The sequence below is a fragment of the Falco rusticolus genome, chromosome 15, assembly GCF_015220075.1.
Source record: "Falco rusticolus isolate bFalRus1 chromosome 15, bFalRus1.pri, whole genome shotgun sequence".
NCBI lineage: Eukaryota > Metazoa > Chordata > Aves > Falconiformes > Falconidae > Falco > Falco rusticolus.
Genome location: NC_051201.1, coordinates 22,544,250 through 22,567,430, shown reverse-complemented (window position 1 = coordinate 22,567,430; position 23,181 = coordinate 22,544,250). Strand labels below are relative to the sequence as shown.

At 47.8% G+C, this 23,181-nt stretch overlaps 2 protein-coding genes across 12 annotated transcripts in view; both read right to left on the bottom strand.

The window, feature by feature from the left end:
* Positions 1-15,114, bottom strand: part of CNOT1 (CCR4-NOT transcription complex subunit 1) — a 61,335-nt gene extending 46,221 nt beyond the window's left edge. For 5 of the 11 annotated variants that reach the window (XM_037408644.1, XM_037408639.1, XM_037408647.1 and 2 more), the window contains exons 1-8: positions 14,960-15,113; positions 8,527-8,803; positions 4,212-4,319; positions 3,422-3,520; positions 2,812-2,880; positions 2,662-2,716; positions 2,028-2,231; positions 554-722 (exon numbers count right to left, since the gene is read on the bottom strand). In XM_037408644.1, the coding sequence (XP_037264541.1) occupies positions 554-722; positions 2,028-2,231; positions 2,662-2,716; positions 2,812-2,880; positions 3,422-3,520; positions 4,212-4,319; positions 8,527-8,628 (806 nt within the window). In that variant the 5' untranslated portion in view covers positions 8,629-8,803; positions 14,960-15,113. Of the gene's footprint in view, positions 1-553; positions 723-2,027; positions 2,232-2,661; positions 2,717-2,811; positions 2,881-3,421; positions 3,521-4,211; positions 4,320-8,526; positions 8,804-13,851; positions 13,978-14,959 lie in introns of those variants that run through there. The other 6 variants (XM_037408637.1, XM_037408642.1, XM_037408641.1 and 3 more) reach the window with 3 other exon arrangements.
* A 1,080-nt stretch (positions 15,115-16,194) lies between these two features.
* On the bottom strand, positions 16,195-22,659 carry SLC38A7 (solute carrier family 38 member 7). The gene is made up of 10 exons (XM_037408915.1): positions 22,224-22,659; positions 21,794-21,992; positions 21,561-21,705; positions 20,747-20,845; positions 19,943-20,000; positions 19,470-19,584; positions 19,096-19,243; positions 18,812-19,011; positions 18,492-18,546; positions 16,195-18,398 (listed from the first exon to the last, which is right to left on the bottom strand). Exons 1-10 carry the CDS (start codon positions 22,488-22,490, stop codon positions 18,296-18,298), a joined length of 1,389 nt encoding a protein of 462 aa, XP_037264812.1. The 5' UTR covers positions 22,491-22,659; the 3' UTR covers positions 16,195-18,295.
* Positions 22,660-23,181: the final 522 nt, after the last annotated feature.

The following is a 23,181-nucleotide window of genomic DNA, read 5'->3' as shown; positions in this document are numbered from 1 at the left end:
GTTAAAGTACTTGAACAATTCACTATCATAATTTCTAGAAATTATCTCAAATACACTGTGTACCACACCAATCTAAACCCAATGCAACAAAAAGAAAGCTACTGCTGGTCAATTCTCTTGAAGTGAGACTATTACCTTCAGTTCTTCTGTAGCCTATTTCATGTGAACAGTGAGCTAACAGGAGTCTGTCACAAGAGCAAAGTTCTTCCAATAACAGAGTAGGATGTAGCTGGAATTTATGCCTACCTAGCCAATTTGGTTTTGCTTAAAAAAAAAAAAAAAAAAGGGTGGTGGTCAAATACTTATACACCCTTCACAAGGAATTTGAAAAGCTTTAGTTAACACTTCTTACCATGATAACATCCTATACCATCTCAACAGACATGCTATACACAACAGAAGAAAGCAAAATACAAAACCGGAATCAGAACAAATGACCTTATAATATTTAACGAGGTTCTAGTTATTTTAGTACTTTCAAGTGTTCTTAACCTTTTGCCTCAAGAAAATGACTGCCACCCAAAATGCTTGAAAATTACATTTTCCTACAAACCTTGTACAAAAGCCATAACCAACTTCTTGCATGAAATCTGCCAGAGAACTCTCCATCATGGTTTTGGCTATCCCTCCAGAATCAGGCAGGATCCTGTCCATTAGAATGTCCCGTTTTTCAGGGTATAGAAGTGGTGCAAGCACCACAGGGCAACGCTCCTGGGGAAAATCTAAAGGCAAGAGTAAACAGAATTGTCAAAAACCACAGAATACCAGTTGTACGCAAGCAACTATTCAAAATAACATGACTGCTGGGCTGGAGTTTCCCTGCTGCTGTAGAAATCAAGAGGCTAATCGTGTGACAGCCCTCCACCCCACCTCCCAGTCCTCCATTGGCACTTGGATAATGCTAGCAAACAAGAATGTGGAATAGACTAGGTTCATACAGGTTTACTGCAGCTGCCCAAACAGACTAACAGCTGTGCTAGTGGTAAGTTTAAAACTAAACTGTCACTAACAGTCATCCAAAAAAAAGCACAGAGCAGGAAACAATACAGCAGTACCACAAAATCCTCTCCTCCAACTCAGGAAGCATTAAGAAACCAAGGATCTGCTATTGAGTCTAAGTAGTCTAGCAAATCTAAACCAGGCACCTGGGGCATGGAACAAAAGCATACTCCCTTCTTCCTTCCAGGGAAGCAAAGTTTAAGAGAGACACAGTGTGTGGACGGAGTTCTGCTCACAGTGGAAAGCAGCAAAGACACCTCATGGGCAGGCTTTCCTGAGAAAACATTATCTTTAAGATGATGCATAATGTCTCCGTACCCCCTGAGGGCCATTCAGAGAAGAGTTCCCAATATGAACTAAGTAGTTATACTTAAACATTGTTCTTGTATAAAAGGTGCTTTCCTCTAGGTCAGCACAGAACCAAGGAATTGGTTGAGTTAAATTCAGTTAGCTTTGAGAACAAATCCTCCTTACTCTGATGGGTTTACAGCAAACACTGTTTTGGAGGAGACTACCATAATGATGACATTCCCTGCCGTCACACAAGGACCACGGTAGTTTTCAGGCAACGAACTGGCATTTGATCCAAAAGAACTTCCCTTGCTGTGCTAGTGTTTCCTCATAGAACTGCAGCGCATATCAACAACCCAGTGCTTAAAAGCTAGTAAAGAGTTCAAGTTTTTCAATGACAGTGCACCGAGTTGCTTTAGTTAAATCCACAAATATGACCCTACGCAAGCAAGCATACACAGACTAATAATAACCCCTAACTTTATACTCATTTATCACAACTTCTCACAAAACCCAAACACAAGACTGTGTTACTGCTCATTCAAGAAAAAACAGTATATTATGGCCTAGTGCCAGAACAGTGGTATTTTTCTGCCGTTTAGGATTACAAAAATTTGCTGAGTCCTACCTCACCAAGCTCCCCACCAATTCATCAGCAGTCTGCACTGATAGTAAGTTAGGAAAATCCACTTCAGAGTCTGCGTTTAGACAGGCTTCCTGAACACCACCACACTTACCTCTACGTAATGTTTTGAGGAAAGCTTCAATCTGTTCCTGTCCTACCCCAAAGGCTCCCTTCTGCCCAAAAAGGAGATGGGAGAGCAGAAGGTGCAGGACCTCTATTGCAATATCTTGGAAGCCACCTTCTTGATTTCCACTGACGTCCGCGTCAATGTAAGAGCGCAAAAGATCCGGGAGTTTCTGTTTGATAAACTGGGCAGCTTTTGAAAACAAAAGAGGCTGGAGTCAAAACCTGACATTTCTTTTTAAATATGAACATTCTTTTTAGCTAGGTACCATTCCCTTAGTCAGTTTACCACAAGCCACAACAGTTCAGACTTAAACAGAAATCTCATAATCCATAGTCAGTACTCAAATTTATGGACCTCTAGAAGATAAGATACCAAACTACCTCAATTTGATTCATTATCTACCAAGTCATTCATGGAAGGGACCTTCAACTTCATATAAGAAAAGAATACTGTGCTACCTACTGCCCCTCTGAAAACTGTGCTAGACTTCATTGGCACCATTAATTGCAAGGTCTTGTATTACTCTGGTCATACAGGTACACCTCTATCCATCTAGAAAGCCCACTGCTTAAAAAGAAAAAAAGTGTGCCTGCTGCAGTACTATGGAAGCTTCACTTACCAAAACCTCGTAGATCTGAGCTGAAAGAGTTCAGTAAAGCGAGACCAAAAATCACCTACAAACAAGAGCAAACATCATAGTGAGGGAACATCGTCCTTTCTAACAAGCTTAGTAAAAAAATCTTTATTTTTGAAATAAGCTTTCACCTACCTCTTGAACTTTACTTAATTTGATGACTTTACTCAATTGGGCAAATAAATGGGGTGAAGGCTTTAGACTCTGAAACGGGTAAGAAGAGTTAAATAGAAGCTGTTAAGGGATTAGTCTCATTGGTAATGTGGCAAGCTATCTAGAGTCTGTTTGCAGGTCTGGAATATTAGTAACTATTCTGCTGTAGGTTAACACAAAGCTACACAAACATCTTTGGAACTATTTTTGGATACATCTAAATTAAATGTTTCTTCTGCCTGTCCCACTTTCATTATTAAACCACTATCATGGCTTTCATACTGAATTCAACAGGAGTGCCGGTAATTTATTTTGGTTCTGGCTGCCACAAACAAGCCATAAAGTACTACCATTAGGTTAAGCTTTAAAATTAGTTTGCAGTCATTCTGAGTGATCAAATAACTTCCTCACTTTAACAAAAAAACCCCAACCCCCCAACTTCTGGGGAAGCTCAGTTTTTGAAGCCTTTAATACACCCAATCTTAGCCATAAAAAACGTCCAGGAAAAATGCAAGGGAAAACCAGCTGGCTTCCTACAGACCAACGCACTGCAGTTTCTGACACTGGGATCCCCTGCAAGAAGCATACAAACCTTCTGATAGTGCAAAGGATTGTCAATGGCGTAGGACAGCGTCGAGATAAAGTTTGGTTTTGTAATCAGCGACGCACACTCCTGGATCAGAAATTGAGTCTGAAAAGAACAAGGTAACTTGAACACTCATTGTTTTGCAACAGGAAAATAAACCAAAACTCTGTCCACTGTGTGCAGTAAATGTGAACAAAGATAAGGTGCTTAAGTCTTTTAAGTGCCCAAATTCTCATTAACATTAACTATCTTCATTCAAGTTTTTATCAGGTTTCATTTGGGTATTCTTTTAATATTTAGAAAGCAATCAAGTATTCTCTATCATATGTGCAAAGTTTTGTTTTCTGTAAGCATCCTCACACATTGCAACAGACAATCTAAGAACACGTCATTGCTGTTTATGAGCAAAAAAGTCTGTGGCAAAATTGCTTAAGGATGAAAACACTCTTGAGAATAGACATAGCCAGCACCAGAAGTGTTAGTGGGTCTGGACAAAGTTTTAAAAGACAAAGAAAGATTTTCAAAATAGAGCACTGTGTGTGGTAGAAAGAGCAATTGTACTGAAGCTATCTGTTTTTCCAGATCAAGCAATTATAATGAGTCAGATATCCACAATTTGTTGTCTTTTGACTTCAGGACTGGCAAAAGGTGCTTGCAATTGAATGGCCATATACCAGAAGAGAGTTTGCTTGAAGCTACTACCTCTCACCTGCCTCTGTGCTTAAAACAGGTCAATCCCTACTGCAGATTTTTAACAACGAAAACTAGTAAGTAGATGCCTCAGTGCAAACCATACCTGATGAAAATCTTTGCCACTGCTTTTACCATCGCCACTGAAATCCACGTGCGAGAATAGACAGCGTAGTAAATGCCTGTCTGCCTCGGGACCGTGCCTATTCACAATCTGGAAAAAAAATAAATCCAAAAACCTTCTTGGTAGCAAATAGTCATTACAGAGCAAGATCTGAATCTAATACCATGGATACAGCAGTACTTCTGGGGGTTAAGTCATCTACAATTTTAGCTATTAAGAATGTTCCTTTTTAATCAGTAACCTAGAAACTAAGTCATTAACCATATTTGCAAATGTAAAGTATAAACCAAGAGAAAGAATCTAGACATGTCAGTGACACAAGCCACACATTTCATGGGTAGTATTTTTAAAAAGCTATGTAAAAAGGGGTTTTCAAGTCACCTAGAAGATGATTTCAAGTTGCTCTGCCGCTAAAGCTGCCCAGAATCCACACAGTGCCACAGCCTCACTTCTCCCCACAGCTACAGTGCTTAACTCTGCAAGAGTACAGCCCTGGGACAGCTTGCACCTCTGTGCTATGCCTATGTAGCAGGAATTCATCCCAGCGACAAGCCATCATACAGCACCTTCACTGATCTTGCAGGCAGCTTCTACGTTGTCTACTGGTCCTAACTGTCATTATTCCAGTGTTTGTTAAGACACAAGGGCATACTATACAGGAAGTTTTTTTCTGCCATCTAAAGAAAAAAGATCATCTCAAAATTGCTTATTAGCAAGATTTAAACTCAAATAGCATATGCTGAACACCTGCAGCTGAAACCTTTTATCAAGTCTTTCCCCTGTCATTAGAGCTCATTCAACTGAATTCTACAGCTCAGTCATAGGTGATCTGCATTTGTGAATTTGCAATACCTATCACTCATTACTAAATCTTAACAACAATATTAAACTTAAGTCAAATGATAGGGGATTCTAACAAAAATGTAACTCTTGGCTACATCCCAGCTCATCAGCTTGCTGTCTGAAATACCTTCAGGTTGTTTCAGCACTTACTCTTTCCTTTAAACCTCATCTAACTGGACATCATTATTTGTTTTTGGTAAAATCCATACTGGCAGAAATTTGAAGTCCATTAATAACCAATAGCTTGCCTCTTTTGTTCACATAGTAGTAGCTAACATCAAATCCAACCTTCACCTTTTGGCAGAAGTTTTGCCATTGTTTCCCCATTTCTCACTGCAGGACGGACAACGTGCCAGTACAAACCAGCAGCTCTGCCTAAGCTCTGACTGCCTCCACCAAGCTGACAGCTTCCCTGTGTCTTAAACATCCTTGTTTGCCAGTAGTTTCTTTGTCCAAAAAGACAAACAGCATTGCTTTAGGCTGCATCCACTCTGGTTCTGCTGTTCCTGATCATTCTCATTTCAATTTTTCTACCATTACATGACACCATGCTTCCCTTTCCTTCACAGCCTGCTAATGCCAGTGGCTGTCAAGTTTTGATCTGCTGGAAAGAAACATTCAACTCTGATATAGCTCTGCTCCTTGACCAGAGGGCTAGAATATACATGCTCATGGTATGTCAGTGCAGAGTAAATAGCCTGCTCCAGTTCTGTTGACAGCACTGTTTTCATAGGCAGCCATCCCCCCATGATTAGGTAGCAAGATGCTCAAACTGGTGCAAAAGGCAGTGAAACTGAATTGACAGCTAGTTCTACTAGTTAGCTCAGGCTTCAGAAAACAGGCAATTCATTGAAGCAATCCCAATATGTAGATTTAGATATGGTAACAAGACTGGCATGAAGCTGGACCCATCTCCTAGGGTGCTACTTGTTGCCATGACCAAGATGAATTCATCAAAGCAGATGGACACAGGTATGTACTTAAAGCCATCGACACAACTTCTCTGCATCTGAATTAGATTGCTTCCTTGCACACAAGTAACTTCAAAAGGTAAATCATTTGAAAATTTAACATATGGGGAGGAGGGGATGAGAAGGCTAGAAGTGTAGCGTAACATCTTTCAACTTTAACTGCATTCACATAAGAGCTTTTCTAGGGAGCAGGGAATGAGAATTGCTTGTTTTCCTGTAGAAAGAGTAGAAACAAAGCTTTGTATTGGCAGCCTTCATAAAAATTTACAGGACAGTCTACCCAATCATAAAATACCCTGTAAAGACTTTTTTTTTCTTACCACGAGGGTGATCAAGCACTGACACAGGCTGCCCTGAGAGGTTGTGGAGTCTCCATCCATATTGGTACTCAAAAGCTGTCTGGACACATTCCTGGGTAACCACCTTTAGGGGACCCTGTTTGAGCAGGAGGCTGGACCAGATGACATCCAAAGGTCCCTTCCAACCTCAACCACTCTGTGATTCAGGATAAAAGTTTGAGCCACCCATATTTAGATTTATCATACAGAGAATAGGTGGATTTTGTTTAGGCAAACACAGGCTTAGATTGAAAATAACTCCGGTTTTTGGGATCCAGAAAGTTTTGTTTTCCTAGATGAATGCCGGCAAAGCCCTTCCCTCCTCTCCAACCAGGTTCCCCTTACCACAGAGTTCAGGAAAAGGAGACCATGAAAACTCACTTCAGAGGATGCCATTCTTTAGAATTTGTCTGACAAATGCACAGGAGATTTGGTGGCTTTTTTTTTAAAACATATATTCTATTTTTTTAAAGCAGTCTTAAAAGCATCACCTATGTTAAACTGACTACTGAAAATATGTTTAAGCAGAAATTAGTTCAAATTTACCATGTTATGCTCTTAAGCTATGTACGTAAATACAAGTGTAATTTTGATTAGTTGGGACAAGAACAACTCCAAATACAGTTTTCCACATACTCAGTATACTTAGATATAAGCTTTGTAACATTGAGTGAACCACACCAAAAATTTATACCAAGCAGTGTACCGAGAGACAAAGAGTTAAAGCATGCACATATAATCTCTCAACAATCTAAGGAAAAACTGTACCAGCAACTACAACAGTGAAGTTCATACCAGGAAGTTAAAAAAAAAGACAAGTGATCATGGGCATTTTTGGCATTTAGTCTTGAAATCCTAGATCTGTCTTAACACCAAACACACAAAGCAGCCGTTTCCAGTCTCTCACCACAGTGAGTCTAAGAGGCCTGCCATAAAGCATAAGGAACTATCTGTCCCCGTTTTAGAGATCTATCTTCCAACTGCATGGCACATCACCTTTATCTTCTCCCAAATCAAAGAAATGTTTATTAACCTTTACATAAGTGTTGCTCATGACAGACCTGCAAGTCATGCCTCAGTCACACCTTGCTGCAAGAAACATCTACGGAAATGACAGTGATCAAAAGGACAACACAACCTCAGACGAACCCTCTGCAAGTAGTAAACTTGCAAAACGACAAGAACCTTACAAAAGCTACAAGAAATGTATTCCACCTCCATGGCTTATGAGATCATTTTAATGTGTGAATTTCAGCAGCAAATACTATTGAAATCACCCTCTCTCACCTCAAGGCAAGTAGTGAGCGCACTTTTAAAGTCAGCTGTTACCAGAAACTCACCCTGCTTAAGCCCTCCAGCCTCCTAATCGGATTCAAATCACTGCAGGACTGCACTAGTGCAAGAAAAAACCCCAACATCTAACTGGCCCAGCTGTCTGCTGGGAACTGAACTAAACCAGTTTCTAGAACTGGCTCAGTAACATTCACTTCCTCCTAAGAACTCCTCGGCAGATAATGCTTTTCAGTCCATCCTGCTAGTCAGAGCTATTTTTAAAAGAGTCAGTTAAACCAGAATTCTTGCCCAGATCTTCGGTATTTGGGTTTCAATCTGCAGTTACTTTGCCTGCCTTCTGAAAACCCAGGGCCAAGGAAGTCAGCTTGGCTTTACCACCAAGCCACATTTCAGCAAATGAGATGAAGAGGAAAAATCTTCTATATGAGGCAAGTGAAAGCATTCAGATGTGTACTCAGGTTTTCAGCGCAACAACTCTGAACAGTAAATGTATAATGTTTCCCTCCTTCTCCCAATCAGTGTTCTACAGGATGTCCACAAGTTGAAAGATATAACCTGAAGGAGTCTGGAAAGCTTTGCATACCACTCTTCAAGAGCAGCAGTGAAATCCTAATATACAGCTACAAAGTTAATACTGGCCTCAGCTCTGAGCTGCTGTATTCCATGACCTGACAGATGAAACCAACAGGAGTATCAAGACACAAGCTGCGATTCTCAACACCGCAGGGAACAGAGTAAGGCACATGAAAGCACTGTGGAGCACAATTCAAATGGTAAGGAAGAAAACCTCCATCTGACACTAGCATATTTTTATTTCCAAAGTTTATTTTGTAGCATCATTAGTTTACTTACATGCTGTATTTCCTGCTGGCTGGCTCGGTAGTTTTTCTTGGTTAAATTGTCCACCAGGTAGCTGATTTGAGACAAGGCCAGCGAGAGCGAGTCAAGATTCATTGCTGGTCGGGGCGGAAGCAGGCGGCCGAGCCCGGCGCAAAATCACCATTATTCCCCTTTAGTCACCTCAGAGACAGGTTAATTTTTTTTCCCCCAATTAGCCTGTATCTGGTTCTGTGTTACTTTCTTCAGCTCTTCTTTCTCAGTTGTCTTCCTCTGTTCTGAAACATGGCACCTGAAAGACAGTATTACATTAGATTTGTTAAATTTCTGTAGCAACTTCACAGCTCCATTCTAGGCACTGCTGTTAACTTGCTATGAAACACTACCAATTAATTTAAAAGTTTTTTGAATTTTTTCTTTTAATTTTTTTTTTTAAATATCTTTAAGCTCAAGTTTATGTGGCGTTAAAAATGATTAGTGGTTTCTTTTTCTACTTCCACCAGAACACTACAGGGTACAAAGTCGAATCTTAGAGGAATTCAACATTATGCCTCCGAGCTTTTATTATTTTTTTCCCCCCTTACAAGGCAACTTGGTAAAACGAGGAAAAAAATAAAAGTTTAACAAAGACATTGATAATATGGACATATTCGATAGCTTAACTTACATAAACCATTTGACATAACTACATGCACAAGTAAAAAGTACTATTAAGTTTTCACAACACTAGCTTAGTTGTTTTCACAGTGTCCAACCACATTTATCCATTTCTGCATTTTGTCAGTCTGAAAGAGCCAGCTAACAGCTCACTCAGAAGAATAACTACGCCTTCAGCACTGTGAGAAAGAAGAAAATCAGATGCATAATGAATTAGATACCACACAGCAACAATCCGAGGTCAGATTCATTCAAAGCATCAATCACAAGTTTATAAAAAAAAAGTGCTTTTTAACCATCTCTGCAATATTTTGCTTCACTGCCATTAAATTTGTATTGCACTCAACCAAGCACACCAAAACAAGCAATTGTGAATGAGCAACACACACAAAGAACTGCAATAAACTAACCCTAACATTTGGCTTATACTGAAACAGCTTTCCAGCGAGCTACAACAGCAGAGCTTGCCAGCTTAATAAATTTCTATGACAACACAAAACTTGGCACTTGACATCTCATCTGTTAAATTACAGATTGCCAATGTGATAAAATTGCATCCCAAAGCAAGTCCTACACAACCAACAGTCTGAGGAGTCTCAAAGGAAATCGTAAGCTGCTCTGAGAAGCAGCACTGTAATTTATCAGAGGTAGAACCAAGCTGGAGATTTTGTTTTGAAGCTCTACTTGATCAAGACACCAAGGTCAACAGGCTTTGCGCCAAGAGTCTGAAGATTCCCTTTTTCAGACTAAAAACTACTGCCTTACTGTCTTGGCTATAAGGCCAGAACCATGAGTATGGGATTTCTCCTGATCGAGATGAATTGTACAGGTGATGCATTAACTTGGCACACACAACGCTCAGAGCAAATCTGTTCAGAAAGCAACCCTGCAGCAACACGGCTTGACATGTTGGCTGTCCTTCTGCAAGAACTGAACAGGAACAGCACCGAGGCAAGCTGAGAAGGCTCTGCTGGGTACAGCTAGAACTCTTCCCCCATCTCCCTTTTACAAAGGTTTTCACTCACTTAGAACTACAGGTTATTAAACATTGCCAACACTTTAAAACATCGAACAACTCCTATCAAGGCAACGAAGATCATTCTGCTCCTCAGAAAAGTTTACTGGATTAAATAAAAATGTGGGTAAACTATTTGTAAGGAAAGTCAAATCATCAACAGACTTTCAGTATGCCACAGAAAACCCTGTGTACTCCTATAAGCTATGTAAGCTCTTACTTGCATAAGAAAACTTACATCTCATGAAACAAAAATTTTCAAGCGGTAATATTGAAAGCATTCCTCAATGACAAGGCAGTTGTGCTCTGAGAAAAATTCAGAGCATGTTTAAAACTGCAGCAGTTTAAAATTGCAGAAAACTTCCATTTCTTTTTTGTGCATCTGACAAGCTGTGATTCACTAGCTTTATGCGCAGGTTTAAAAGCCCCCTGACTGTGAAACAGCTCTGAACTAAGGAAGACAGGCACGAAAGGTAACAAGTTTTCTTGGTAGCCCAGTACCTCTGGGTTTTGGTTTTCTTTTTTAAAAAACTCTATTCCTCTTTTGGAATAATCCAGAAAGCATCACTGGGCTTGGGAAGCACACACTTCCCAAGACACTCTTACTGGCAAGGTTTAACATACCGAACCACTACAAAGCTTCTGAAAAACATTTGTTAAAAATAATCAGACAGATCACCATGCCACAGTACCTACACAAGCCACAGCAAGCAGCTACCAGGGGAAATTCAGTCCCTGTCAGAGCACCAGATTTCAGCAGCCAGTTTGAAGAACTCGTGGCCTGGTTGAACTCAGGACTTGAGAAAAGACACAAACCAAAAATGACCACATTGGCGTTCTAAGACAATAACAAGTTTTAGAGTTTGACTTCTAGGCCCCTAGGAAGAAAAAAAAGGTTTATCTGGGTGTTGTTCCTCAGACCAATACAAACAGCACAGCAAATGCACTTACTTCACCCCAAAATCAAGCTTTTCTGTACTGGAACTCTTAAGAGTTGGGCTCAGTCATAAATCTGATCCTCCCTGCTGCCACGCAGCATCCTGCAGAACACTGACAGTGACCATCCCACCCGACTAATAGCATCCCCGTTTTCTCCCCAGAAAAGCAGGGACTGCCACCTTGCGTGCTTTAACTGAGGGAAGCACAACAAGCTTTACCACTTCCTAACTGCAGAATCTGGTAGTGCCACCAGAGAACCCAAGCTAGAGTCAAAATGGAATTCTTCCCTTTCGAAGAAGAACAGCAGCCTGAGCAGACACTGCAGCTCAAGGACAGAACACAATAGCTGAAGGAAGCAGCTTCCTATTTATGTTCTAAATACATAGTTTGCACATTATGTATCCTGATGCACAGAAAAAAACCTGACAGCTCTCGCAAGCACCATTAATAGCATTTCACAGGTTCAAATAACACAACCTAACTTACAACAGTATACAAAATTTAAGTACTTAAGGGAGCTCTGCCCAGAAAGCAGAAATGCACAGGTACCTCTCTCATCATTCAATGTAGGGCTAAAATTCAATTACTACCACACTGATTAAGAAAGCTATGAATGCTATGCAACACAGACTTTATTTTTAGATGCATATATTCTTAGTGGGAATGAATCTCCCTACACCGGCCTCAACAATTCAAGAAGCTTTCAGCCCATGGGGCAAGCCTGCCATCTTTACAGGTTCCGAGAAGTCAGGCCTCAGCCAGAGTTTACAAAAAAAATGTTAAGATTTGCTGACAAAATTAACTACTTACAATTACAGATCCTACGATACAGATTAAACCTTGAGACACAGGACTCAGGAGGTCTTACCATGTTACCATTTTATATTATGCAACACAGCTGATTTTTAAAAGGCAGAAAATATTACCAAAATCTACAGTATTACACAGCCTTGAGACTTTCTAAGACCATCAGCAAAACATTTGGCATCTATTTCAGTAGATTCTTTTCAACAGCAGAGTTCTATTGGGTTATCAAAACATAAATACAATGAAGTTTTAGGCAAAAATTCAAAGCCCACAAAATTGAGAGGCCCAATATGTAACATCTGACAAAAATACTCCCTACTAACCTGAAGCAGATCACTAGGAGTAACTAAGCCTTGCTGCTGAAGATTACAAACCTGAAATCTTCCACAAATCTGCAAGCAGCCTTACAAAGAAAGTAATTTCAAAATTACTTGAAGCTGAACTGTGGATATTATTTTTTTTTTTTTTTTAGTATTTTACAGAGGTAACTACTCCCACTGGGTTTCGAGAGCTGTAAAGATTTTAGGCCATGTGTACTGCATGTGGAGGATACAACAGCTAGAGTGAAAAACAGCAAAATGTTTGCTCATTAGGTTAACTCCTGTCAGAAAACATCATAGAAAACATACTAAAAGTGCCACTGTTAAACCTGTTCTTCAGAACACAGTCTCTTACCCACTTCTCAAACCCATGAGCAAAAGAACATAAGGAAGAGCAGCACACCTCTCAGAAGGCCCCCATGAGAAGTGCTCCAAGGGGAAAAGGAGGTTTTGAATCATACTATGGTCCAGTCAGATTTCAGAATGTCTACCATTTTGAAATCAACAGAGTGAAAACCCTTACAGTGTAAGTCACATTAATAGTAAAATAAGCTCCTGATTAATTCAACCAGTTCAAATTTATATGTTTACACATAGAAAAGCCACCTGAACTTTCCACCTACTGGAAAACTGCACACAATTACTGTAAACCAGAAGCCACAATGATGATTAGAGACAGTAGCTTCAGTTTAGAGAGAGCAGCTGAACTAAGCACACGTGTTTGTTCCCATATGCTAAGGCCAGTTAAATTTCAGGTTTGGAATGTACCTCAAATGTATCAGGCATGCATCAATCATGACACCACCAGTTCAGATGTATTCACATTTCAACTAGGATGGACTACAAAAAAAAAGCAAGAAACTCTTACTTCCCACTTTCAGTCAAACACCGCAGGACAATTTCTGTTGGGGGGAAGTGAATGAAATACAGGGACTTGTTCTCAAGGGCTTCATTCTGCTTTCCCATCCAAAACATGTTTTGTAACAGTTTAATGATATTTCAAAGGGCAAAGGAGAACTGCAATATTCATATAGAAGAGATGGTTACAGAACAAAAGAAAAATCTGGCTAAAATCACAGTGTCCTCAACCCTGATTCTCAGCGATAAGAATTCCCATCACGATTTAATGATGACCCATCACAGGGTCACAAAACATCCCTGTTCACTTTACCCAAGTTACATTTGTACAGTTTCTCTTCCACTTACTCAACTGAACACCAACAGTACCCACTTCAGCATCAATCAAAATGAACTAAATATCAAGGAGCGCTATGCTAAAAGCATAAACAGTACTAGGTGTTTCTCTAATGAGGAGAGACAGGTAGATAGCAAGCTTGCTACGAGTTTGGTTTGGAGACACCAGGCCAAGAGGATCAGCAGTTAACAGCAAACTCAAAAGCAAAAGGGCAGAAAAAATAAGACACTAACAAGTCTACAAAGTGCAAACAAGCCTATTACCAACTAAATTTGTTTCCTGTTTATAAGACAGTCACCTCACCTGGACACATCCTGCCTATAATTTTTGTCAATGGCAGTGTAGTTACCTTAGAAACAGGAAACACTTAAGCTGTGTGTGCAAGAGTGACTTGTCAAGTGTCATACCTGTTTTGTTACCAGCTTAAAAAAGAAAGATCCACCGAGAACAGATGGCATGCTTCCTTCCAGCAAGTGAGATTTGGAAACAGTCAGTCTAAGCGTAAGACTTATCAACAGACCAAAGCACTGTATTTTTTAGTATTATCTCACTTCTGCTGTAAACAGTCCAAGCTGTTTGTGGTTTGTTGGAATGAAACTATGAGTGCTGACTAGCCTTACTGTATGAAGTGAACATGGTACTTCTCCAAGTTAAGAGAACAATTGCGAAGGAGCTATTTCTAACAATACAGCATCTGTCAAAACAGCCAACTGTTGCTATTTCTAGTTTCGAAATAAGCAAGTCCATTTTACTGGGCAGCGTGTTCTTCACTGGAGGACAGCGCTGAGAAGCATTCTTCCATGTAGTCTGCAAGAAGGTAATACCACTGGATTATTTACTACAACTCATTTGTTATAGGTTACTTGTTTCTTTTGGGCAAGTCACAACAAGGCCTTCTGAAGGGGCCACCGAGCCAAGCACTGGGCTAGGCCCGGCACCAGCCGCTTCCCGAGTCTCTCAGAGCTCCACCTATCACCATCAACGCTACAAAACCGGACGAGGAAGAGAAGCGAGAACAGCTCGGGAGCTGAGGGCTGCCGCGCCGCCTCGGAGCGATCAGCGGGCAGCCAGCCGCCTCAGAGCTTCCCCCTGCACCCACCGCCGCCGCCGGCAACCCGCGGCCCTGCAAACACCCGCGGCTCCCGCCCCAAGCCGCCACCGACGCGCACAGCGCGGGCCGGCCTGAGGCGAAGCCCCTCAAACTTTGCCGGGCTGCTCCTCCCGCCGAGCGGACGCCAGCTGAAGAGGCAGGCAGCGGCGAAGGGGAGCGGGCCGGGGAAGCGGCGCAGCCAGGGGCAGACTGCGGGGCCCCACAGCCCGGCCCACACGCACCGCGGGAACACCGTGCCGGGCGGGCTCCCTCTGCCGGGCCCACCACCGGGCACCACCGGGCCCCGCCGCGGCCTACACCGCCGGGCCCGCGACCCCCGCCGCCCCGGGACCCCCACACCCCCACCCGCAGGGCGGCCGGAAAGCCAACCGAGGCGGCGCTGGGCACGGCAAAGCGACACTCACCTCAGGGGGTGTAGGGAGGCCGAAGCGGGACGCCGGGCTGTGGCCGCTTACGCTTTTATCCTCTCGCCTCCGCCGTTTCGCTACAAAATGGCGGACGGGGTCGCGCGCTCACGTCGCGGCCTTTCCCCTCCCCCGTCCCCTCGCGGCACGCCAGCGGGAGGGGGGCAGCGGGGGCGCGAGTGGGCGGGGCGCCGGCTGAATGGCACGCCCCCTCGCCTGGCGCATCCCCAATCAGAGCGCGGGGCAGCGCGCCTCTTGCCCAATCAGCGCAGCGCGACCTCTGAGGGACGTTCGCCCGTCCTCCCCCCGCCCTAGCCCGGCCCTCCGCGAGGCGCCACAGCTGCGAGCCTATTGGCCGAGACCGAACGGAGGCGTTCTTCCTACTGTTTTGGCCAATCAGTGCTTGCAGGCCTCTCGAGCTACGCATGCGCATGCCGACCAATGAGCGCGGGGCGCTGCGCTGAGGCGGGGAAGTGGCGGTGAGTGCCACGGTGCGCCCCTCCCCGAATGGTACCGCCCCAAGGATCGCGCCCCCCTCCCCGCGGTGGTACTGGCTGAGGCACTGAAGCGCGTCCCCCCGCGCTACCTTGGTACGGCCCGGGAGATTCCGCTCCTCGCGGCCCCCGTCCCGTCCCCCCCCCCGGCAGTGCGGTGGTACGGCCGTACGGCCCAGGGCGCGCATCATGGCGGCGGGAGGATAGGCCGGGCCTCCCACAGAGCATCAGATGCGCTGCAGCGTCGCAGCCCTCCCCCTCCAGGCCACCGCGGGGGCCATTCTGCCCTTCTGGCAAAATCCCCCCGCCGTTTGCACGCTCCCGGCTTGCCGGCCGCCATCCCCGAAACCGGTTGAGGCCCACAGCTCCCCGGGGCCGCCCCTCCGGAAGCCCAGAACGGCCCCTTCCCGCCCGCCTCCCGGCGCTGGGGTCAGCCCCGCGGTGCCAACACCGGGCTCGGGACCACCAGGCCCTCCCCTGGCAGCCCACGGGCCCGGCTAGGAGGGGACCCCGTGGTGCGAGGGCCTGCGGGAGGCCATAAGGCCCCGCCTCTGGCTGGGGGACCCCACCCCACCCCCACCCCACAGCCACCAGCGGATCAGCACTGAAAGCCACACTGGTCCCACACTGGCCCCCCCAAAGCTTGGAGAGCTGGGATGGTGGTCTCGGGACACGGCTTCATCCCTGCATCCTGCCTCGGAGCATCTTCCTCCCCCAGCTCCACAAAAACCACCTCATGCCTGCCTGGCACACGCACCACAATGTCACTTTTATTGAGTCGAGGTCCCTCCGCTTTCTGCACATATAAAATAAATTTAAAAAGGCCAGTGTTTGTAAACAGTCGGGAGTGGTAAGGCAAACAGAAACGGCCACAGCACCTCTGTACCCACCCTGCCCTCAGCCATGCAGACCCTCCTGGGGGGACCAAGGCTCCCCAGGTGACAACCAAAGACATGGGACACCCTGTCTGCATCCAATTGAGCCGTGGGACCTCCTCATGCCCATCACACTTGGGAAAGCCAGAGCTACAAAACCCACCAGGTACCAAACCCCTCCCATCTTGATGGGGAGCAGGCACTGAAAGGCATCTCAGCATTGGCATCTGCTGAGCCTCCAGCATCTCTGCTGAGCTCCACGGGAGGTGGCTCTGTGCTCCCTGCATCCAGGAGTGGTCTTCAGGGGCGGGGGGGGTGAGGGGGTGAGCATCCTCTTCTTTATGCCAAAGGGTCCCCCAAGCCCCAGCGCCTGCTCTGAGGCAGGAGGGGGGTGAAGGGGCTCAGGAGGCAGCCAGGGCCATACGAGTGGGGAGTTTGCTGGAGCCTGCTTTTGTCAAAAGTTGAGGGCATGGAGGCTGGAGGTACCCTGAGGGAGGTCCTTCACAGGGTCCCTCAAACATTCATGCTACACTTGGGGCTTTTCTTCCTCCTTCTCCACTTGGGTCTCCCCATCTCATCCCATGGAGCAGCGAGGGGGGCTGCTTTTACATGCAGCAAGCATGGGTAGAGAGAGACCAAATGTTTCCACATGGGGAAGTGCCCACGTGCTGTCCTCCCACCCACAGCCATTGGCTGCAGTGGGAGAAAGCCACAGTGAGAAGTACAGAAGCATGCCACGATTCACCTTCCCACCATGCCAGCCTGGGCTGCTGCCCGAAGATGCAGGAGGAGTGAAGCTGGGTTTTGCACAAAGCTGGGCTGGACCTTCTCCACAGATGCAGCAATAGATATGCGTGAATTCCTCCCTCCCCGGGGTTTTAGAAGCCAAAGGAGGAACAAGGAAACTCAAAGACTGAACAAGAGCAGTTTGCTGCTGAGGTTTAACTTCCCCCAGCTGCAGATTTGGCTGGGGGAACTGCTCAAGCCAATGAAAGCAGAAGTGAAACTCCCAGACAGGCAACGGAGGGACAGCCCAGAGCAACACCAGCCACAAAGTGTAAACGACCAAGGAAACAATATAAAACGGATAAATACTGACTGCTTTATCCCCAAAGCATCCCTTAAAATCTCTATCTGGCCCAGTCCCATTCCGTGAAAGAACAGGATCTGAAATTTGTAGAAGAGCTGTGCTTTAGCATAGTGTCTCCAGGAGGTCACTGTAGCCACAGCACTTCTCTAGTGAGTGAGCAACTCCTGGCAAGGAAAACATTGCATAGGCACATCCCTACCCTGGGGTCACCCTGATCCTCAGAAATAAATTAAAAAAAAAAACAACAAAAAACAGGCTGAAGGCAATGGTCCCACTTCGTAACAGAAAGTGCAGCCCAGGCGGAGGGAGATGTAAGAGTAAAGGCAGGAGACAGGCGATGTAAGCCACAGGAGAGCAGAGTTCAAACCAAACCAAACACTGACACAGAAGAGGACTATGGGGATGTCACCCTGTCTAATAAACATGATTACCGGTTCCCTTTATGCAAGACGCACTGTCTCCCTGCAACGTTAGGAGAGGAAGGAGTTTAAGCTATGGAGAAGAGCTCCATCAGCACGGGGGTACGTGGATGAGCAGCATGCCTTCACAAACCCCAACCGTGACCCCTTAGTGATGTCTAAGGTAGCGATGTGTGCCCCGGAGGGGCAGAAAGGGCTTGACCTGGACTACAGGTCCCCTTGTAGTGATGCTCTGGCTTCACCAGGGAGTCAGGGCTGAGAGGAGAAGCCTGACTGCCTGGTGCGTTAAGACAATGAGATACAAACCACCACAGGGCTCTTTCAGCCAAGGCCTGGATAACAACACTCCTCTTGGATCTTCCCAACATGCCAATGTGTTTTCTCCCTGCTTCCCTTTGGTCCTAGGGGAAACCTGCACCCCCTTGGCAGCAACAGTGTGGTCCAGCCTGGAGGAGGAGTCAGGCTGTGAGATCCACGAAGATGGCATTGGCAGTGGTCTGTCCAAAGATGAAGGCTCCAAGGGTGACCATGAACACCCCATAGCTGACCTGGGCCCACCAGCTGCGGATGCAGGAGGACAGGGCGCGTTTATAGGGGATCTTCGCCCCGATATCCACAGGGGAGGTGGGGAGAGAGGAAGCATGTTTCAGTTACCTGATTGCCCTGGTTTCTTGGATCTCAGAGAGCTTGGCTTGAATCAGGCAGAGTCCTGAAAGGCAGGGGAGGCAAATTAGACCCCAATGAGGACTGTCCTCTGGAGACTCAGCAGACACCCCACAAACCAGGGAGCCATACTCCCCGTTATGGAGCAGAGAGTGCAGCCAAAATAGTTGGGCTGCTGACCGACCTCAAGCCACACTTTTGTCCTTCTCTAAAGACCTCCTGGTTCCTGCGTCTCCATCCCACTCCCCCCCTCTTTGAGACAGAAGGCCAGGAGACCTCCGTCGGCCCCTGAGCATCCTGGAATGTCCTACCTGGGAAGACAAAGATGAAGCAGGCGGCCAAGCCCCCAATGACAGAGATGACTTTGCCAATGTCAGGGATGAAGAGAGCCAGGAGAAGGGTCAAGAGGAACCAGCTGATGGTCTGAAGCAGGCGCCTCCTCCTCTCCCGAACCACGTCCTCCTCCACCGTCACTCCAGTGTAGCGGAGCCAGAGACCTTCCAAGACAGCCCTGCAGGCACAGATCCAGGGCAGGGGGGTTTCCCTGCGCTGTCCCTCCTTCCCATACCAGCCCTTGCCTTCTCCCAGCACTCACCGGCCACAGAAGTGCAGGATGGGGTAGGATGTCAGCACACAGAGGATGATGAAGGCCCGGGCGAGGGCAACAGGGATGTCATTGGAGGGGTAGGACAGCAAGACATCCTGCTCCACGCCGGCTCCAAAGGTCAGGAAGCCACAGACACCTGCCAGGAAGGGAACAGTCAGTGGGGAACAGAGACAAGCCTCCTGCACGTGTATTTGAGGGACGGGACTTGGATGGATATGGCACAGGGCGCATCGCAGGGGGAGTTAGATTGACTCCCCTCCCTTCCCACTCGGTCTTTCTGCTGACCAGAGGGTCCCTGTACTCTAGAAGCTCACAGCCCCTCCAAGGACTGTGCCATTCTCACGCAGCATCCCCTCGCTTACCAGTGCCCGTGTAGACAAAAAGAGCTATCACCATGGCCGCTGTCACCACCGCTCCCCAGGTCTTCACCTCTGGCTGCTTCATGCTGTTAAAGACGGGCACGCTGCTCACATGGCACTGCCGGGGACACAGAGAGAGAGCAGGGACATGCGATGGCCTGAGCCAGAGTCACAGGGAGGCACGTGGAATCCCACTTGTGATATCCCCGGGTTTGTTGAGATATTGCATTCTCCCCAGGTTTGTTGCTCGGGGTGGGGGACAGGCTGCCCTGCACTTCCCAGCTAGGGTAAAATTGATCCATCTCCATCCAGGGGTGGTGAGATGTTAAACTGGCTTCAGCCCCCGCACAAAGCCGTGCAGCAAGCACATGGGGAAAGTTTTGGCCAATTGCCCAGGGGAGCATCCCTGCACCATGCTGGTCCCCAACCCAGGCGGCCACAGAATGGGAAGGGGAGCACCCAGCTCATGACCTTACCTGGAACCCAAAGCAGATGGTGGGCACAGCATTGAAGACAGCTGTCCAGGTGGAGGGGCTGGCAGGAGAGAAACACCCACCAGTCAGATCAGGGCGCCCCCGCCCCGCCCCCCCCCCAGTGCCTTGGGGGAGGACGAGCTGGGGGTGCTCCGTGATGGGCTTGCTCCTCTGCTGTTACTGCGTCCCCCACCCAGGGCAACGCCTTTGCATGGAGCATGCTTTTCCTGAGACCCCAGCACTCCCTGAGGACTAGGGCTTTTCACTGAGACAGAACTAGCCCAAACTGAAGACTTAAAAAAACCCAAAACATCAGTAAAAAAATAAGGATCTGCTTAGGCAATGCCGAAAACTGGTCTAAACCTTGCTCTGTCCTAAAATTCCCACTACCCACAACGGGTCCAGAAACATCCCCACACAGCACAGGCACTGTGCTGGCCAACGAAATAACCAAAAGCATCCTAAAATAGATACAGCCTTTGTTGCTGGGCGAGCAGAAGCACTGCATGGGGAACTCTGGGCCTGGATGTATCAGAGCTAAAAGTCCATCAGTGCTCCTCAACACTTGTGATGGAGCCACACGGACCTCCCAGAGGTCTTTTTCCTCTCCTTCACCACCTGCCCCTCTGAAACATGCAGAGATATAGCCACTTGGGAGCTTCTGGCAGCACCACGCAGCATCCCCAGACCCAGGGATGGGACTGGTGAAGGATCTGTCCCCAGCCTTTGCAGCCCTCAGTACCACACCCCTGCTTGCCTCTGCAGTGCTGCGATGGTCACTGTCAACATCACGTCTCTTGCACTCACCTGGTGGGGATCTCCACAGGCACCAACTCCTTGTCAGGCCAGATGTACTTGATGATAATGACTGCTGTGACATACCAGGTGCCGATCACACTTAGGGAGCTGCAAGAGGGGACAGGAGGCCATCAGTGTGCTGCCTCCCCACTCCACGGAGGGTGTCCTCCCAGCCTCTCCAGCCCCATCCTCCTCCCTGCACAGCCCAAGCCACCCCACTCCTCTCCATCAGGACTACCCCTGATCTCCCTTCCCATGGGAACATGCCAGGCACTGTCACCCACTGTCCCCAGAACAGATGCCGATGCAATCCTGCTCCGCTCAGGGGCTGTCCCATGCCGCTGTGAGCGGCAAATCTGCCAGCAAGGGGACGCGCTGAGTTTGGGCAGGAGGAAGAGGTGAACATTAAAGAAGTGACACTCTTCGGTAGCCCTGGCCCAGCTCCAGCAGCCAGCTTACGCCAAGGTGCCTGGTGGGGCAGGGCTGGCCCGCAGACCACCTGGTCTGGGGACCCTTACGGGCTGTCCTTTCTGCTGGATGGCCAACTCCAAAGACAGGGGACAACAGAGTTGAAAGCAGCTCTTCCCGCTTCCTCCAGCAAGTAGAAAGGAGGGACACAAGCCCTGGAGTACGACACTGTGGCCTCACCTTGTTCAGCAGCTCCTCTGCTTCCCGGATGGGGAAACTGAGGCACAGACAGCAGAGGGGGAGATGTCCAACCCCTTCAGCAGGCAGATACAGCACTAGAACCATGGCATTTCCACTCCCCATCCCGAGACTGTGGGTGCTGGCTGGCCCACACCCGAGGACTCTCCCCACCCACCTGGCATATTTTTGGAAGCCGATCTCCTTGGGGATGGAGAGGGGCAGAATAAGGAGGAAGGCGGTGATGCTGATGGTGAACTTGCGGTCTGTGTACCAGTGGCTGCTTCCAGCTTCCTCGGGCTCTGTCACCAGAGCAGCAATGACTGTGGGGACAGCCGGAGTGGTCAGGTTGTTCCCTTCCAGCCGAAGGAACAGCAACTGGTTAATTTTTTCCCTTGTGGACACACTTACTCTTGTCCTCCTGGTCTCCAATGATGATGAGGAAAGCGATGCAGGTGCCAAAGGTGTAGACGGCGATGGCAACCTCACACAGCACACCAGGCACCTTCCCGCAGACAGCCCACACAACCTCCTGGTAGGTCCGTTCGTTGCTGGCCTGCGAGCAGTATGCCAGGATGACCAAGCCTCCGATGATGAAGATCAACATGCACTGAGGTGGGGAAGGGACAGGGAGGGGACACTGAGGCAACAGTGCAACAAGGTCCCCAAAGCCACCCCGGGCGGCCACCCCTGAACACACTGAGCATCTCTGGTGCACCTCACCCAAGAGGGCTTCTGCCCAGGAGCTGGTCCTCCCCAAGCCCCTTCTGGGGCTCCATACATCTCCCCCACGCCCCCTCCCAGGGTGGGACAGGGGACTGACCCTTCTGCACCCTCTCACCATTTGCAGCGCAATGCCCGCAGCCACGCCACCAGCCATGTTGAAGGCGGCAGGGAAATTGAGCAGCCCAGCCCCAAGGGCAGCATTGACCACGATGAAGACGGCTCCCAAAGCCGACGTGGCCCCCAGACTGTTTCCCTGGCTCTCTCCGCTCTTCGGCACCGTCTCCACACTGGGGCTCTGCAGGAGCCTGGCCCGTTCCCCAGCATCAGCGCTCCACTCCCAGTCCTTGTAGTCACTGTTGATGCTCCCGGTCCCCTGAGCCATTGTCCCTCCTGGGCTGGCGCATGCCACTGTCCACGTCCCACTAGCACTCCTGCACCAGGCTGAGCTGGCCGCCTCGAGGAGGGTCCTCTGCCAGCGCTGGCTCCATCAGGCAGGGGGGCAGCAAATGCACAAGGCTGGGATGGCAGCAGCACGGGGGTGAGGCACTTCACTGCTCATAGAAGAGGATGAAGAAGGACACGGTTAGTGTTAATTATGGTATAATTAACAAGGGACAATCTGGGCATTGGATAGAGCCACAGAAGATATGAGTTCCCTGGGTCTTGGCTTGGGGGTGACAGCACGCAGGTGTCCTCAGGCCAGCAGAGATGCAGCAGGAGAACTCACCTCTTGCCCCCCACATCCAGGGCAAGGACACTGCTGTGGTCGGATGGGGCCTGAGCCCCGGCCACAGGGCTGGGGAGCGGCGGCCTCACGGCAGGACTCGCCTTTCTGTGGGCACGAGCCCCAGCGTCAGGCCTCGCTTCCTGATCTGCAGCCCTAAATCCTGCAAACTCTGCAAACACCGCTGAGCCCAGTGCTCCAGTAAAGGTCAAGGCTGGGCTCAGCAGAATGACCCCAGGCACGCAGCAGGAACACCGTGTCACTGGGAAAAGCAGGACTGGCCCTTTCCAGTACACCCACAGGGTGACCACCAGCACCAGATGTCTCAGAAGCTTTTGGACTTTGAGGA

Coding starts and splice junctions, on each gene's coding strand:
- SLC38A7 (XM_037408915.1), bottom strand. CDS start 22,490: ATGGCTCAGGGGACCGGGAGCATCAACAGTGACTACAAGGACTGGGAG. Junction 20,846..21,560: donor GGCTTCCAAAAATATGCCAG/GTGGGTGGGGAG, acceptor CCCCTCTTGCAG/CTCCCTAAGTGTGATCGGCA. Junction 19,244..19,469: donor TTTTGTCTACACGGGCACTG/GTAAGCGAGGGG, acceptor CCTTCCTGGCAG/GTGTCTGTGGCTTCCTGACC.